This window comes from Tupaia chinensis, unplaced genomic scaffold, assembly GCF_000334495.1.
Source record: "Tupaia chinensis unplaced genomic scaffold, TupChi_1.0 Scaffold142619_1, whole genome shotgun sequence".
Taxonomy (NCBI): domain Eukaryota; kingdom Metazoa; phylum Chordata; class Mammalia; order Scandentia; family Tupaiidae; genus Tupaia; species Tupaia belangeri.
Window position 1 is genome coordinate 669,282 of NW_006202465.1, and position 15,163 is coordinate 684,444.

Here is a 15,163-nt window from a genome sequence, read left to right on the forward strand (position 1 = left end):
TGAGTTTAAGCCACCAGGTCTGGGACGTGAACCGTGGTCAACTACGTGGGAGTCCAATGACATAGCCATTATGCTAACTGCTGGTCCCGCTAACACTTTTTTATTTTTTTTGGAGAGGTTTTTGCTATAGGGCACGTGCACTTGCCAGACAGACAGAGAGAGAGACACAAAGATAGAAAGCAGGAAATCACCCCCTGGGGGGATGGTCACGCCGCAATCCCTTCTCCTCCATTCTCCTCTCAGGATCTTGGGCACACACACACATGCGCCCGACATGAGTTTAAGCCACCGGGTCTGGGACTCGAAGCGCGATCGACTACGTGGGAGTCCAGCAACATAGCCATTACGCTAACTGCTGGTCCTCTGATAACACTTTTAAGCAGACATGACTGTCCTAAAAAATTTTTTTCTCACTTTTCAACACCAATTTCAATACTCGAATTAAATTTTCTTCCTCTTAACCTTATCACAACCAAATCTCAGCATACAAAGTTTGGAACAACACATCTAAACTGCCGCAGGTAGGATAAATGTGATAATAAGCAGTGCTCAAACCTCGGTGGTTTAATACAGTCAGCAGTTACTTCTTTCCTTTTTTTTTAAGAATTATTTTATTTAACTTTATTTGTTTATTTATTTATTTAAATTTGACCAGAGAGAGAGAGAGAGAGAGAGAGAGAGAAGGCAAGTGAGAAAGCAAGACACCAGGTCCAGGACTTAGACCACAGTTGGTCATATGGGAGTGCAACGCCCTTAACCACCATGCCACCTGCCTGCCCCAACAGTTATTTCTTTTCCATGACACAGTCTGATGCTGTTTGGAAAGAGTAGGGATGGAGTGAGCTGGTGGCCTCACCATAGTCTTAGTCTGATCTACATAGTTAGTCAGGGACCCAAGCTGGCTTCATAGTGTGGCTTGGCTATCTTTTAAGTCCCTAGAATCCCTTATTGCATCCTCTCCATTCTGCCAACAAGTAAGAGAAAAGAGAATATGGAGGAAGCAAACCCATACTCTTAACTTCCTCAGTATGGAGAGGATACACAGCACTCCTGATCACATCCCAGAGGTAAGGACTGACGACTTCATGGCAAGGGATCCTGGGAAGTGACATTCAGTGGTAAGCTCTGTAAGAAGAGAAAGTGGGTTTGCTGAGCGTCTGTACAGTCTCTTCCGCACTCATCCAATGCTCTCCAGTGCAGCCTCCCAAAGTATCAGCTCTGCTAATTACTGGCTTGTGACTTCAGGTGGGTTACTTAACTTCTCTGTGCCTAATCTCTTTCATCTACAGGATGAAGATAACAGTAACATCTACCTTATGTGATAAGGGTTAAATAAAGATTCATATGTGTGAAACACTTAGCCCAGAGCCTAACACTCATAAGTACTTGATAAAGGCATGGAGTTGTGAAATCTATTCTCCCCATCTTTTACAGACCATAGTGTACATTAGCATAGTCGAGGTTCTGAGCAGTCTGAAAATAGAGACCCTTTTTGGAAAAAAAAAAAAGAAAAAACTTTGATTAACCCAGACTTTCTTAAAAAGATTTGCCTGCAAAGCACTCATTTTTACCATACACCTTTCATCAGCCAGTGGACTAGGCATTCTCTGAAACATGCTTTCTTTCTAATGTATATATATGTGTGTATATATGTATATATATGTGTGTGTATATATATATATATGATTCATTATCTCCTATTTGGAGGGGAAATGGAAGAAAATTGTTTTTATTTTTATTCCCAGAGGATACATGCACTCACCAGAGTGAGAGAGAGAGAACAACAGGGAAGGAGAAAGCACCCCACAGTGGGATGTGGTCACATGGCAAACCCTTCTCCATTTCTCCATCCCATTGGGATTTTTGAGAACATACACATGTGATCCTGGCATGTTTTTTCAAGCCACTAGGGCTAGGATTCAAACTGTGGTTGACCATGTGGGATCTGGCTCCTTTAATTACTAGGCTACAGGGTCAGCCCCTGTTGGAGACTGTTCTTAAGAATGTAGACCATATCAGCTGTTCTGCTCGGGGAGGGGAAAGAGATGTTGTGTGTTTGTTGAGACTGGGGCTTGCTTTCTTCCTGTCTTTTTCTTTTTTAGGTTTTTGCCATAGAGTGCATACACTGGTTAGAGAGAGACAGAGAGAGGGCAAGTGAGAAATCACCCTCCCAGGGGAGATGGTCACTCCACAAATCCCTTCTCTATTCTCCTCTTGGGATTTTGGCCATGCACGCACAGACACCTAGCATGGTTTTCAAGTTGTCAGATCTAGGACTAGAACCAGCCTTCAAGCAAACACGGCCATGTGGGAGTCCAGCGCCTTAACCACTATGTCTCCTGCTGGCCCCAAGACTGGGGGTTTCTAACAAGTAAGCAGAAACTGGGCTGGTAGCTACGGCAGGTGTGGGATAACTAACATAATGGAAGTCCAGTTGGATGAAATCAATCACCACTCTGGCCTTCCAGGTCAGAGTTTGGAGGATCAAATCTCAAGAATTCCATGGATCATTCCAATGATCTCCTTCCCCTTCTATATCTATATGTGGAGACAAGAGATAGGCTTTGATTATTTAATGAGGGCCAGCTATGAACAAGCACCATGCTATGCTAGGGTCCTATGGGGAGAGAATGGAAGGTCCTGACAGCTCCTATATGTGGACTCCATCTAGCAAACACCCCCATCCCTACCAGGCATAGTGTCCCTGTGAGAAGATCTTGGGAAGTCCATAGCAGCCGCTGTCCCAGCTGATTATGGAGCCACTGTATTTGAGATAAATTCGGCTCCTGTTGATTCCTTCTCAAGACTCCAGATCTTCTTCCTTGGTCTCATCTCTCTGGCTCCCTCTGTTGCCCGCCTAACTCAGGGAAGGAGTCCCTCTTACGACCCTGAAACCAAAGGTGTTTTGGAGCAGCTTTAGCTCTACTCTTACTGCTGTAAGTTGCCACCTACTTATCAAACCTCCTCAAATAAAAGCAGAACCCAAATATGGTACCCTTAGACAAATGCAGCCTCCAAGCAAACTCCCCTCTTCCTCTAACACACGTTTCGGATCACTGTCCCTAAGCCCCTGTTGCATAAAAATGGCTGGGACTTTGTTTCTCTCCTCCTTTTCTTTCTCTCTTCTCTCCATCCCTGGAGACTTTCTTGCCTGGTAATTATCCCAGAACAGACATGGCTAGGTCAATGTATGTTTGCACTTCTTCATCCAAAAACCCTCACAGCCATGCTTCATACCCACATCGGCCAGTGCACCCTCTTTCCCCCAAGAATGCTCCTTTTAGCATCTCTACACTTGGACTCAAATGGGAGGGACAGAAGAAAAAGCAGGAGGCAGCCTCAGTGGGGGAAGCTAAGGCAAGATCCTCAGAGCAAAAGTCGTGCCTTCTATGCTTTCTGAGCACCGTCCTCCACAAGGTGGGCAGGAGGCTGACAGCAGTGAGAATTCTCTCCATCCTTGCTGGGTGACTGAAGGCTGATTCTCTTCTGTCAGCACTAAATAGTCAGAAGCTCCACAGTGGCAGCTCCGGCCCCTCCCTTCTTGCTCCCTGGGAATCCCTGCGCTGAACTAGCAGCAGCCTCTACATGCCTGGTCTGCGGAGTTCCTCAGCTGTTCGGACCAGCCTGGAAGGGGTCCGAAGAAAGAGGTTTGTCTGTTTTTGCTATGTGCAGATATGGTTGGGGTGATTCTGGTAACCAGGAGAGTCTTTCAGCAAATAACATGTATCACACATTAAGATATATCACAACCCATCCCCACACAACACACACACAGACACTTTAATGAACAACTATTATGTGCAAGGTTGATGAGAGCATTCAAAGTGACTGAGGATAAGCATGGAGGTGATGATATTTTAATAAGCTAGCTAAGAGTAAGGTGGAACCTGTTGGAAAATGGAATTTTCTTAAGAGAAATTGCCAAGGACGTAACAGAATCTCCCTTTAAGCACTCACTGAAGGGCAGCATGGCATATTGAAGAGCCAGGCCTGGGTTCCTGTGTGGGTTTTTTGGCTTACTAACTGGATAGTCTCGGGAACATGATTGCAATTCTGAATATCACCTACATTGTCTGTAAAAAGGGGGTGCTAATAATCTCTTCCTGTGGGAGAAAAGTGAGGTGGTATCTGTATTACTCATTGCAGAGAGGGAGCAGGCACACCATGGGGAACCACAGGGAGCTCAGGAAGAGGGTGTGAGGAGTAACTGAAAGAATTTGGATTTCTCTTCAGTGATTTTTGGGGAGAATGGTCTAAGGAAGTTAGGGTCTGTTCTGACTGGATGCTATCAGGAAGCAGGGTAATTCTATAAAAGGTTATCTCAATAAATCTTATCTATAATGAGGGAAAATTAAAGTGAAGATACAGATATAATTCAAGGAGCAGGGCCCAGCTTCTGCAGCACAGTCAGTAGCATACCTGACTGACCATGGAGCTAGAAGCTGCAGTTCAAGTCCCTAGCCCAGTCAGCCTGAAAACACACCAAGTGGATGTGCCCAGGATCTGGACAGGCTGGAAGACTGGAAAATGAGAATTGTGGTGTGTGGCTGAGCCATGAGACCATTCGCCTCCCCATCTTCCCTTACTGGCGCCGGTGCATGTGCCCTCTCATAAGTTTAAAACCAAACCAAACCAAAACCAAAAACAACAACAACAAAACTCTGCAGCAATCACTTGTATTAGCTAGAATAAGGGGAAGTTTGATCATCTCTGTAGTTTAGAGACTGTCCACCTTTGTCCATGTTCAGATGTGATTACACAGTGGTCCTTTTTTGTCTTGATCCATTGTCGTCACAGAGTGGCCTTGTCTGACATTGTTTGGTAAAATTGTTTAACAGGAGAACAGCAAGGCCCAGCTGATGGGATCAGGCCAGAGCCCAGATGTCAGAGACTGCTTGTTTCTTTCTTAGTGTCTCCCTTATAGTCAAGGGCAGACCGAGTCAGGCTGCAGGACTTTAAGCGGTGATACCCAGATTTTCACTATTGCCAAAACTTGGCTGATCAAGAGATTGTTTTGAGAATTTAGTGTGTAGCAGGGCTAGGGTTAGTCTATCCTGCCCATTATGTTGCAGGATGAGTTGCTGAGTCCTCTGATAAAATAATAGTTATGCACTAGTGCTTGAACCCTATTTGACACACCAACCTAGTATAATACTAACGATTATCAAAAACAAAATGCCTATTAATCCAGGAAAACGAATAACGTTTTTTCACCTGTCTTACTTCTCTTATGGTATATAGGCATAGTAGGAAATATTTGCTATAACATAAAATTCCCTTTGAGTAGTTAAGAGGAAATCAAGAGTAACGTGACTATCCATAAGAACTGTAATTACTGAAATTCAAATAGTTTATTGGGTTTTTGGAGGAGAGCTTACATTATTTATTACTTTTGTTAGAGTCAGAAAAATGTTTGACATTTTTTCCAGTTGTATTATTCCTTAACAGAGGAAGTGCAGCTCACATAGAATGCATAAAGAGGCAGTTGATTATCTGCAAAGTAATTTGTGTGTGCCTTGTTTTGGAGGTAATTGGGTGATTTTGGGGCAAATATGAAAATTGATTTTAGAGAAACATGATCCTTTAGGAGAGTGGTAATTTCAAGCATCTGAAAGTCTCTAAAAATTACCTTAAACACACAGGATAAGTTAGAGTGTGGCACTGATGCCTAATGTCCACATATGGAGTAGTACCCTAGTAGGGCACAGACTGTGTTGAAAGCAAAAATGTCATTTACAACAAGAGGAGTGAACCCATTTTGTGTTCCGCTAAGTTAACAGATTTTTTGAGTAGAGTTCAGCAGTTCCAGCAAAATGGGCTGAAGTGTCTCTGAAGGCCTGTGCAGGTATGAAGAATTCCCTAACCGAAGTAAGCAGTCGTAGGTTTTTCCTCCTTCCAGTAGATGAAGAAGAATGATGGGTTTTAGACTGTCACAGCAACAGTGTGAAGAGAAAAGCAATAATATTTTCTAGGTGGCTAGGCAACTATTAGCTGAAGAGTGGTGAGAAGTTTTGTCAATAGAAGAGTTTGCGCAGCAGGGAGGACCATAAAGTTTAGTGGAGATCTAGAACCAACCTAATTGAAATTTTTACTTGTTTTGCTATTGCTGCTACAGCTCTTAGATGAAATAACTATGCCTTAGCTACTGGATCTAATGAAAGCCTGAAAAAAGCAATATGCTTCTCACCATTCCCATGAAATCAAGCTAATACCTTTAGCACTTACCCAAAAATGTTATGAGAAAAAAATGAAAAAAAGTTTATGAATCCCCAATCCTGGAAACATCTTTCAATAGTCGGTTATTGTATCAGTCTTTGTACTTAGATTTGAGCATGTTTCTTTTAACTTGAAAATTGTTCAGTCCTTGAAAGATGCTTATATTTGCATATTTTACTAATATCTGGAAGATAATTTCTATTTTCGATTTGTCAGGTTATCTTAATGTTAAGCTTGGTAGACAAAGTTCTCATTCATAATGGTTTGACTCAATTAAAAATTGGTAAAATTTGGATAACCTAATTATTACTATTGACCTTTCTTTTATAGGATAGAAAGGCAAATCTCTGTGTTGCCTAATGGCCATTTTAGGAAACCTAAAGGTAGCTTAGGCATAAAAGACATCTTCATAGTATTATTATTCTGCAGTTAGTCAACACTGTAAAATCACTCAATAAAGAATGGCTATTTGGAAATCAGCTTATTGTCCAAAAGTAGACTCTTAATGATTTCAGAAGATGCTGAAAAGCTCTGAGAATTAACGGAATATTTGAGTAACAAAAAATAACCTCTACTGGGACCAGGTGATGGTGCAACAGTAACAGAACTGGACCCATGTGAGAAAGATCCTGGTTTCATGTCCTAAGACATCCCTGAGCATGCCAGATGCACAGACGTGCGTGTGTGCCTGTGGTCTGGTCACCTGAGACTTGTGGCATGAAGACCCCTGTCAGGGTGCCTGTTGTCTCTTTCCCATGGAAGAAGTAAATAAATAAACTGTATTCAGAAAAGGAAACCTTACTAATCTGGTCATAGCATAACTTAGTTATTATGCATAAAAAATACTCAAAGGCTAATTTTACTCTCTTGGCACATTATTTATGCAACAATATGTAGTAAAGAATTTGTTAATATACATTTATATATGCATGTATGCATAGACAAATTTATAAATTATAAAAATGGATTATAATCTCAAGCTTCTAATTATAGCTTTAATGTAATTAACTGACATAAATTAACTGACTGAAATAAAATAATATATCATATTAAACATATGAATAAACTATAACAACTTTCTTAATAAGAAAACTAAAAATAATATCCATTATCTTATACACATTTTTCTATGTCTCTGTAACTATTGTATCTAGTATAACTAACCATTTTTCTTAATTCTTATTCATAATCAAAGTAACCTTTTTCAGACACAACAGAAAACTAGAGAACAGAAAATAAAGAATTATTTAGCTATTTTTTTCTCCACTATTATTTAATACAGTTTTAACAGTTGAGGCAAAATACATATAAAATATTATCTAAAACATTTTATATATTTTGTTAGTTGATTGCCATTTAAAAAATAAGTATAGGGGCTAGCAGGTGGCATGGTGGTTAAGGTGCTGGATTCCCACATGGCCGATTGCAATTCAAGTCCCTGACCTGGCAATGTGAAAATCAGGCTGTGTGAGTTAGTGTAATGGCTATGTTGCTGGACTCCTATGTAATCGACCGCAGTTTGAATCCTGGACCCAGTGGCTTAAACTCACGCTGGGCACGTGTACGTGCGTGCCCAAGATCCTGAGAGGAGAATAGAGGAGAAGGGGTTGCGGCATGGCCATTCCCCCCAGGGGGTGATTTCTCGCTTTCTATCTCTCTGTCTCTCTCTGTCTGGTGAGCGCACACGCCCTATAGCAAAAACCTCTCCAAAAAAAAAAAAATCTCGCTGTGTGTGCGCGTGTGTGTCCAAATTCCTAAGAGGAGAATGAAGGAGAAGGAATTATAGCATGGTCATCCCCCCGGTGACAGTGAGTTCTCACTTTCCCTCTCTCTGTGCCTCTCTCTGGAGAGGGCACATGCCCTACGTCAAAAATTTAAATAAAATAATAGTAATAATAATAATAAAAAAGTATAAACCTGTGCTATGGTTTGAATGTGTTCTCTAAAAATTCATGTGCTGAGATTTGGTTCCGATTGCATGGGATTAACAGAATGAAACTTAATCTGACTCTGGTGTTGCAAGATGGGGCCTTTAGGAGATTATTAGGATTAAATAAGGTCACCAGCATGGGGGACTCCATGATTGACTCCTGGTGGGTTTATAAGGAGAGGGAGACAGAGACACATGTTCTGCATAAATTCTTGCCATGTGACGCCCTGAGCTGCCTGAGGACTTTGCAGACAGTCTCCACTAACAAGACAGTCCTCACCAGATGGCAGTCCCTTGAACTTGGACCTCTAAAACTGTGAGCTAAATAAATCTCTATTCTTTATAAATTACCCAGACTCAGGTATTCAGCCATTAAGCAACAGAGAGCAGATTAAAAAAACCTATGTATCTGATTTTTTTTTCTTTCTTGGAACTGTCTAGACATCCAAAAATTATTTATAGTCAATTTAGGTCTAAGGTCTTTTTTTAAAAAGTTGATTTATTTATTCCATGAGTGGGAGATAAAGAGAAACACACACACACAGCGTCCTCAACAATCTATCCTCAGTTTCTGCCAATCCTGAATCATGGGCACATACACACCAGCCATACTCAAAGAGGTCTCTGGACATGAACTCACAACCTTCCCATATGGGTCAGTTTCATAAAGCATTGAGTTTTACTGCTACCCCACCATCCAGCCCCAGTTTTAAAGTCTTAAGGTTAGATAATCTGTAAATTACAATTTAACTCACACACTGAATCCTGAATACTGATTTACAGCATTGTAAGAATTTCATAAAAGCAAATCCTTTGAAAAATATCAATCGTTATCATTCTTTTTAGTTGAATGAAATTTTATACATGTAATTTTAAACAAATAATGAAAATAGTGGTAACTCATTTAATTTGTAAAACTCAATGTAGTGCTCACGAGATCCAGAAGCCTGGGTATCCCAGAGTCTGCTAGGAAAAGCCAAGCTTTCCAGAAAATGTTTCAGGAAAAGTTATGTGGAGCATGGGCATTTTGCGGACTCCTAAGTGTCTCCCCATGAAACCAGTCCTCCTGCCTTACCCTGCTAAGTAGCTGGGATCTCAAGGCACTGACCAGTGCACCTGGCCTTTACTTTGGACCCAAGTCAAATCAGGGTCTCCCATGTGGTCCCAGCCTGCAGAGCAGGACCCCTTAGCAGCACATACCACCAAAGCTCCTGGCAAGTAAGAGGCAAAGATTTCACAGGATCACTTGCGGTAAACGTCCTTACTGCCATAGCTGTAGACTATCAAATCTCAAAGGAGCTGCAGGAAGGGGAAAAAGACACTTTCAAAGAAGACATGGTGCCCAGAGAAGAAAATGCAGAGTATGAACAGAGTGCTGAGGAAAAGTCAGTTGGATGTGCCTGAACTAAACAAGGCTCTGGGGCAGCTAGTCTGGTCCCAGTTTACTCAGTGCTTTCATAGATTTAAGCCAGGGCTGGTAGCCTGCTTTGAACCCGAGGTGAAAGCATTCTTGTGGCTTTTCACTACATACTCCAAAAATGCCACTGTGGGTCAGTCAGTTTTGAATATTCAGTACAAAAATGATTTTTCCCCGAACCTGAAATATCAGCCACCGAGTAAGAATCAAAAGCTCTGGTATGCCGTTTGTACCGTTGGTGGGAGGTGGTTGGAAGAAAGAGGCTACGGTTTGTTTCAAAACCACCATTTGGCATCCTTTGGGAAAGTCAAGCAGTGCATGAATTTTGTGGTTCGACTTTTGAAATTAGGTGAGTTGATTAATTTTTTGATTTTCCTTCAAAGAGGAAAGTTTGCAACTTTGACAGAATGTCTCCTAGGCATTCTGTATTTTGCAAGCCCCAAAACCTACGTGAGGCTGGTTTTGAGTATATGAACAGGGAACTTCTCTGGCATGGTTTTGCTGAGTTCCTGATTTTTCTCTTACCACTTATCAATATCCAGAAGCTGAAAGCCAAGTTAGCATCATGGTGTATCCCCCTAACTGGTGTTCCTACTAATGATAGTTCATTAGCTATCAATGGCAAAGAACGTTCTCTATGTGGGGAGTGGCCCACCATGCCGCACACCATAGGATGCGTGTTAAAAGTAGTTTCCTGTTTGACATGTATGTTACTTGTCCTAAGTGTGGCACAGAGGTACACAATCTGCAGCCACTCAAATCAGGAATTGAAATGTCTGAAGTGAATGCTCTTTAGAAATTAAAATCGCTTCCTCTGAGGAAGAATGTGTTATGTTCAATTTGTTAATATTAGTCATCCTAAGTATCCTATTTAGGTGTCTTTTATGAGGCGTGTGCTTCTCAGTCACTGTCTTCTGTTCCTTTCCAGACATGACAAAATACTAATCACTGGAAATCACAAGATTCTAAATATATTAAGTAAATGTCAGTGTGTTATTTAAAAAAAAAAAAGAAAAAAGATTACCTTCCTGTTTTTAATGTTAACAATAATGGACAGTTTTTGTCAGATGACTACTAGGAATGCAGCTTCATTTTACTCTTTTTTTTTTTTGAGAGTTTTTTTTTTTTTTCACTATAGGGGGCGTTTGAATGTTAAGAATAATGGACAGTTTTTGTCAGATGACTACTAGGAATGCAGCTCTCTTTTACTCCTTCCCAGAAAGTTAGGTTGTATTCTAAAAATTAAAAAATGTTGGAGACCAAAAAAAAAAAAGAAACCCCAATGTAGGAAGTTTAAGAAGTTTAAATTAGGAGAAATGTAACCAAAATAGTGTGCTAAAGACTCTGGTTACACAAAAATTCTTTTATCATGCAACTAAATTCTTCTATTATTTTCTTATAACTATAGTAACAAGGCTATCATGTAAATATATATTTCAGAGCACACAAAAAGTAGCATAGTTTAATAACTTTAAATTTTTTCTTTTAGGTAAATATGACTTTATCTGAACTAGAATGTATGCAAAAAACCTAAATGATCTTTTGATCAGTTAATCTTTGAAGTTTCAAAGAGAGGGAAAAAGAGAGGAAATGGGACAGGGGAAAAATACACACAATAAAAGAGATAGCCAGCTATAGTCAAATATGCAGTCATTACTATAAACAACTAGTTATGTTTTCTCTGCAAGGAGAAAGAAGGGTGACATGTACAAATACAGATTTTGAGATAGCTACACACAAACAAGCATGGTACATTGTTGTTTTTGATATCACAAGGACCTTTGACAGTTTTATCAAGTTATATAATGAAAAAGCCAGCCAGCATTTAAAAATCCCCAAAATATGGAAACCAAAGAGGTTATATATCTTACATTAAATATAATTATTTCTCTTAGACAAACAAAACAGTCACCCCTTGAGAGTTTCTTTTGCTTTCTGTTCTAAGGTAGCTTCTTTGTTTGTGTCCAAAGCTCTCCAAAGAGGCTACTGCAGTTTAAAATCATCCCTTATAAAATTGTGCCAGTCAGAGGGATAAGTGTCCACATTTGCACTGTGATAAGAAAACATGAAGGAAGCAGGTGTTTAGCCCAGAAGAGGTGTATTTTTAGGCTGAGGAAACCCCATGAGAACTCAAAGGTCTATAAAGATGATGGTGGTAAATTTTCTATCTCCAGAGTTTGGCCAAAGGCCAGTCACCACTACTCAGGGGCCAGGTGCTGATTCTGGATAGACAGAACTCAAGAAAGCAGATCCCAGGAAAACAAACATAAGATGGAAAAGTCTTTATAAGATTTTGAAATAATAACCTGAGGCAAAATTTGTCCAAAGGACACTGGTCTAAGAGCTTCCAAACTCCTCAGTCCCAAGGGGCAGCTCAAGAAAAGCTTATTGAAGTGCTGCTCATCCTTTCCTTATCAAAAAGACAGACAAGCAGATAAGATCATTGGAGCATGTGTTAGAAGGCTGCAGAACAATTTCAGCAAGGACCAGCCTCCAAAGCCTAATGGTTAAGAGAGCTGGATTCCACAGGGCCAACAGCATTTCAAATCCTAGTCCCAGTGGCTGGAAAAACACACTGGGTGTGTGTACATGCCTGCTCCAAATCCTGACAGGATGGAGAAATACAGGAGAAGGGACTGAGGCATGACCATAACATTGTGTGTGTGTGGGGGGGAGCCTTTCTCTCTCTGTCTCTCTCTGGCAAATACACAGGCCGTCTGGAAATGCAAAAAGAAAATTCCAAGTGGCAATGTAGCCAAGGACATTTCAAAACAGAAATGTCTACCAACCCATTTTTAATTGTTTGTGTCACTGTAACATATGTCCCCTCTATCTACATAAACCTTGATAAAGTTTACTACTTGCACAAATACTTCATGTGAGTAGGTGTTTAAAAATAAAAATCTGGGAAGAAGAGCCGTGTTCACAGTGGAGTGTGACAATAAATAGAAAGAAAGGAGTGGACATAGAAGATGACTGTGAAATCAGAAGCTCATTAGGAGCCTAGGTTCAGAACCACATGGAATTCTGACCCCTTTGGTATCCTCAGAAATCTTGAGGAAGACAATGGATTTCCCTATAAGGGGTGGGATTGGGGGCTTGAGCCAATTTTCCCTGAATTTGAAAGGGCAAGCTGACCCTTGCTGACATCTGGTTCACATGTGCACTTAGGGCAGGGTCAAGCACAGAGTAGGCAGGTACTCAATGGTAGTTGTGTCTGGATCTCTATCTGGTTAATGTTCCCACTGTGCCTTCAGACAAGGTTGTAAGTTCCCTCATGGCAAGAGCCATGTCCAGAAATCATCCCATTTCTCTGTATTCCCCTCAATGTCTGGCAATGTGCTGGAAACAGAATAAGAAGGGAATAGAAAAGATAAACAGGAGAAAGGTCAGGCTCTAAGTATTAATAATTACCATTTAATGTGTTGTCATAGGTGGGATATGAGCAGAATTTGGCTGGCCATACAGAGCTCAAACTCCTAACCATTTGGCATCATGCTGCCTGCCTCAGGGTCAGTCATGTTTATTTATTTATACATTTATTTATTTGAATTTAACCAGAGAGGGACAGAGTGAGAGAGAGTGAGAGAGAGAGGGAAAGTGAGAAAGCAAGCCACCAGATCCAGGACTTGAACCGCAGTCAGCCATATGGGAGTCCAGCACTCTTAACCACTACATCACCTGCTGGTTTAAAGGATCCATCAAATATTTCTTTGCCTTAATCTGTCTTCCTTAGAGCAAAGTATGACTGAGGAGCTCAGAGCAGGCCCACAAGATGGAGGAACTGGGGCCTGAAATGCAGAATAGAAGAGATGTCCAGAGGGAACGTGATTTCTTGTTTGAGGTTTCCCAGCAACTGTCCTGACTGCCTCCCCAGCAGCCAGCTTGACATGCCACAGCAGACTGCCCTTGCCTTTAGAATCGCTAAATTGACAAATAAAAATATAGGACACCCAGTTAAATTTTACTTTTAGATAAATAATAAAAAAAAATTACTATAAGTATATCGCATCCAGTATTTGCAACATACTTATACTAAACAATTTGTCATTGTTCATCTGAAATTCAAATTACTTGGGCATTGTGTATTTTATCTGACAACCCTACCCTCCTAGGCATGATATTTCAGAGCGTGGAGGAATAAGGGGCTTTTGCAAGTTCCCGTTCAGTGGTTTTAGCATGGGGGTGGGAAACATAAGCTCTGCTGTTGTTGATCATGCTGAAGGCAGTGCTTGAGTGCTGGTGTGTGCTGACCAACTTGCCTCAGTTTTCCCAGGACTCACCTAGTTTTAGCACAAAAGGTCCTGCATCTCTGACCATTCTTTGTTCCTGGCAACCTGGGGTGGGTGGTCACCCTAGTGATAGACATAACTAAAAGAGCTAGAGCTGATGGAAGACAAAAATGGGTGGTAGAATTTCTAGGTGATTTTTAAAGATTCTCAATATTTATTCCAAGCACATTTCCTCGGGTCCATTTTAAAGACAGTCAAGTTCTGGGGTAGTCTAGGAATCCTGGATCTGAAAGGTATTAGAGAGAGATCATTGAAGTTCAGCACCTGTTATACGTTTAACAAACATTTCCAGAGATACTGTCATTTCATCTGGTTATTACTATTATTGTTATTAGTCCTCAGTTTAGACACTGCGCTAAGAATTTCTTGTTCATTACTTTGTGTGATTTTCTCAATAACCCTGTGAGGTCACCACAATGATTATACCTTTATTAAGATATAAAAGAAAATGGAGATTCAGAGAGGTTAAATTATTGCCCAGAGTCACAGAGGAGCTAGTATTGGGTAAAGATGATAGTCAGGCCCAGGTGTGTCTGACTTCAGAATCTATGTCCTTAAACATTATATACCACTGCCCATAGACAATCCAATCATCTGGAAGTCCCACTTGCTATCTAGCTAAATTCCTCCACACTGCAATTCAGATAACATGCCTCTTGCTTAGTTATCCATGAAGAAAAGATGGTTACTCCCAGGAAATCCATGAATAACCATTCTGTTCAAACTCAGCTTTAACCGGGAGATCTAGCCTCATTCCAGTGTCTACCACCCACCTTTATTCCATGTGCCACCTCCATGTTGCCCATTTTGAAAAATTTTGAGGAAAGCTAAGCAGCTCATGCCCCAGAATGGAGAGCCCTATCAGCTCCTCTAGCTTATGGCTTAGGTTCAGTGGCTTTCTCTAAGGCCAGCTCTTGGGAGGGGTCTTTTGGGCAAAGAACTGAATGGACCCTTGGTGGCTGGGCAGCAGTGGTAGAGCCAGGGTAGAGAGGACATCTCAATGAGGGTTCACTTCTCCTTCTGAAGGTTTCTGCTTGGGAGGGATGAGAGGGTATAGGGAGCTGCTACCACTGTACCCTTTGAAACCCTTCCAAGAACTGCTGGATTCAGCCTGTGGAAATAATTGCAGCGCTTTAGAAATTTTGAAGGATTTTCAAGGATAACTCAAGGCGCATGTAAAACCCTCTTTGGAGGGTCCTCCAGGGGAATCGCTTCTTAGACTTTATGGTTTTGGACTAATTGTGCTTAAAAAAAGAAAGCATTTTTCTCCGAGGGCCAGGGTGCCCACAGCCTAGGAAGAGGCAAGCC

At 41.1% G+C, this 15,163-nt stretch overlaps 1 protein-coding gene across 1 annotated transcript in view; it reads left to right on the forward strand.

Annotated features, from left to right (window-relative positions):
* Window positions 1-10,574, forward strand: part of LOC102494738 (peroxisome biogenesis factor 2-like) — a 23,006-nt gene extending 12,432 nt beyond the window's left edge. The window contains 3 exon segments of the mRNA XM_027766334.1: window positions 9,426-9,978; window positions 9,981-10,238; window positions 10,241-10,574. Of these exon segments, the coding sequence (XP_027622135.1) occupies window positions 9,426-9,978; window positions 9,981-10,238; window positions 10,241-10,359 (930 nt within the window). The 3' untranslated portion in view covers window positions 10,360-10,574.
* The last annotated feature ends 4,589 nt before the right edge of the window (window positions 10,575-15,163 follow it).